Source organism: Frankliniella occidentalis, unplaced genomic scaffold (genome assembly GCF_000697945.3).
Source record: "Frankliniella occidentalis isolate FOCC.00 unplaced genomic scaffold, Focc_3.1 Scaffold33, whole genome shotgun sequence".
Lineage (NCBI taxonomy): Eukaryota > Metazoa > Arthropoda > Insecta > Thysanoptera > Thripidae > Frankliniella > Frankliniella occidentalis.
In genome coordinates, this window is record NW_026267163.1 from 100,486 (window position 1) to 101,750 (window position 1,265).

The 1,265-nt window shown below is 62.6% G+C and overlaps 1 protein-coding gene across 1 annotated transcript in view; it reads left to right on the plus strand.

The window, feature by feature from the left end:
* The window catches only part of LOC127749127 (alpha-protein kinase 1-like), a 9,871-nt gene extending 9,437 nt beyond the window's left edge, over positions 1 to 434 (plus strand). Inside the window, exon 9 of the mRNA XM_052265969.1 lies at positions 387 to 434. Within this exon, the coding sequence (XP_052121929.1) occupies positions 387 to 434 (48 nt within the window). The remainder of the gene's footprint in view (positions 1 to 386) is intronic.
* Positions 435 to 1,265: the final 831 nt, after the last annotated feature.

Below are 1,265 nucleotides of genomic sequence, written 5' to 3' on the forward strand. Positions count from 1 at the left end.
CGCCGCCGCCCCCCGCGCAGCCCCTGCCCAGGTGAGCCATAAAACGGTGATCTGCACCCCGCTGTGCCGTACGGTCCGGGAACGGCCGACTCTTCCCCCTCCTTCCTCTCCGCCTCCTTCCTCTCCGCCTCCTTCCTCTCCGCCTCCTTCCTCTCCGCCTCCTTCCTCTCCGCCTCCTTTACCCTCCCCTCTCCGCTCTCTCGCTCACCTCCACTTACCAAGCCAAGACACACCCTCGTCAATTTTCGACAGAATAGTGGAGAGGTGTTTGTTTGAACTTTTAAAAGTTTATTTTATATGTTTTGTTTTGGAATGTTGGTATTGTTGTTCACAATTACAAATGTTTTTTAATGTGTTTTGTCTAATTGTTTGCTTAAACATTTCAGCTGTTACTCTACTACTATGCCTTGTGTGTTCCAGGACCAAGCACGTGAGCTTTGCCCGCTCGCACACCCTCACCTCCTTCGACGACGCGGTCGTGGGGCTGAACCGCGGCGTGTCGGCGCGCAGCCAGGAGCGCCTCATCGACGGCAAGAAGAGCGGCGAGCCGCTGGACGGCATCCTGCAGCAGCCGCCGACCCAGCTTCAGCAGCAACAGCTCCAACAGCAGCAGCTTCAGCAACAGCAGCTTCAGCAGCAGCTTCAGCACCAGCAGCAACTTCAGCAGCAGCAGATGCAGCTTCAGCACCAACAGCAACTGCAGCATCAGCAACAGCTACAGCAGCAGCAACAACAACTGCAGCAGCAACAGCAGCAGCAGCACGTCGTCGTGGTGGAGAAAGTGAAGCGAGCGCCCATGAAGACGCAGGCGACCCAGACTGAGGTGTGCCTCGGCCGCCGACCACTGCCTGCCAACTTCATGTCGCTCAGCCCCAAGACTGCCCTCCACACGCGGCTGCAAGGCGCCGCCCCGCGCCCGCTCACCAAGAGCTACTCGGAGGCGGGGGGCCACTTCTCGGACCTGGTGGACGGCCCCGGCCGGCTGGGCGCGCCCGCCCCGCCCTACCCCTTCCACCTGGACTCGTCCGAGCACGAGCCCCTGCAACGCACGCAGTCTGAGGAGCCGCCCCGGTCCCCGCGGCTTCTCTCTATGCAGGGGCAGCCGCTGGGGCAGGCGCTTGGGCACATCCCCCAAGGACGCGTTCCTCAGGAGCACGGGCCCCAGCCCCACGGTCCACAGCCCCATGGACCGCAGCCCCACGGACCGCAGCCCCACGGACCGCAGCCCCACGGTCCCCAACCTCATGGTCCCCAGCCCCACGGCC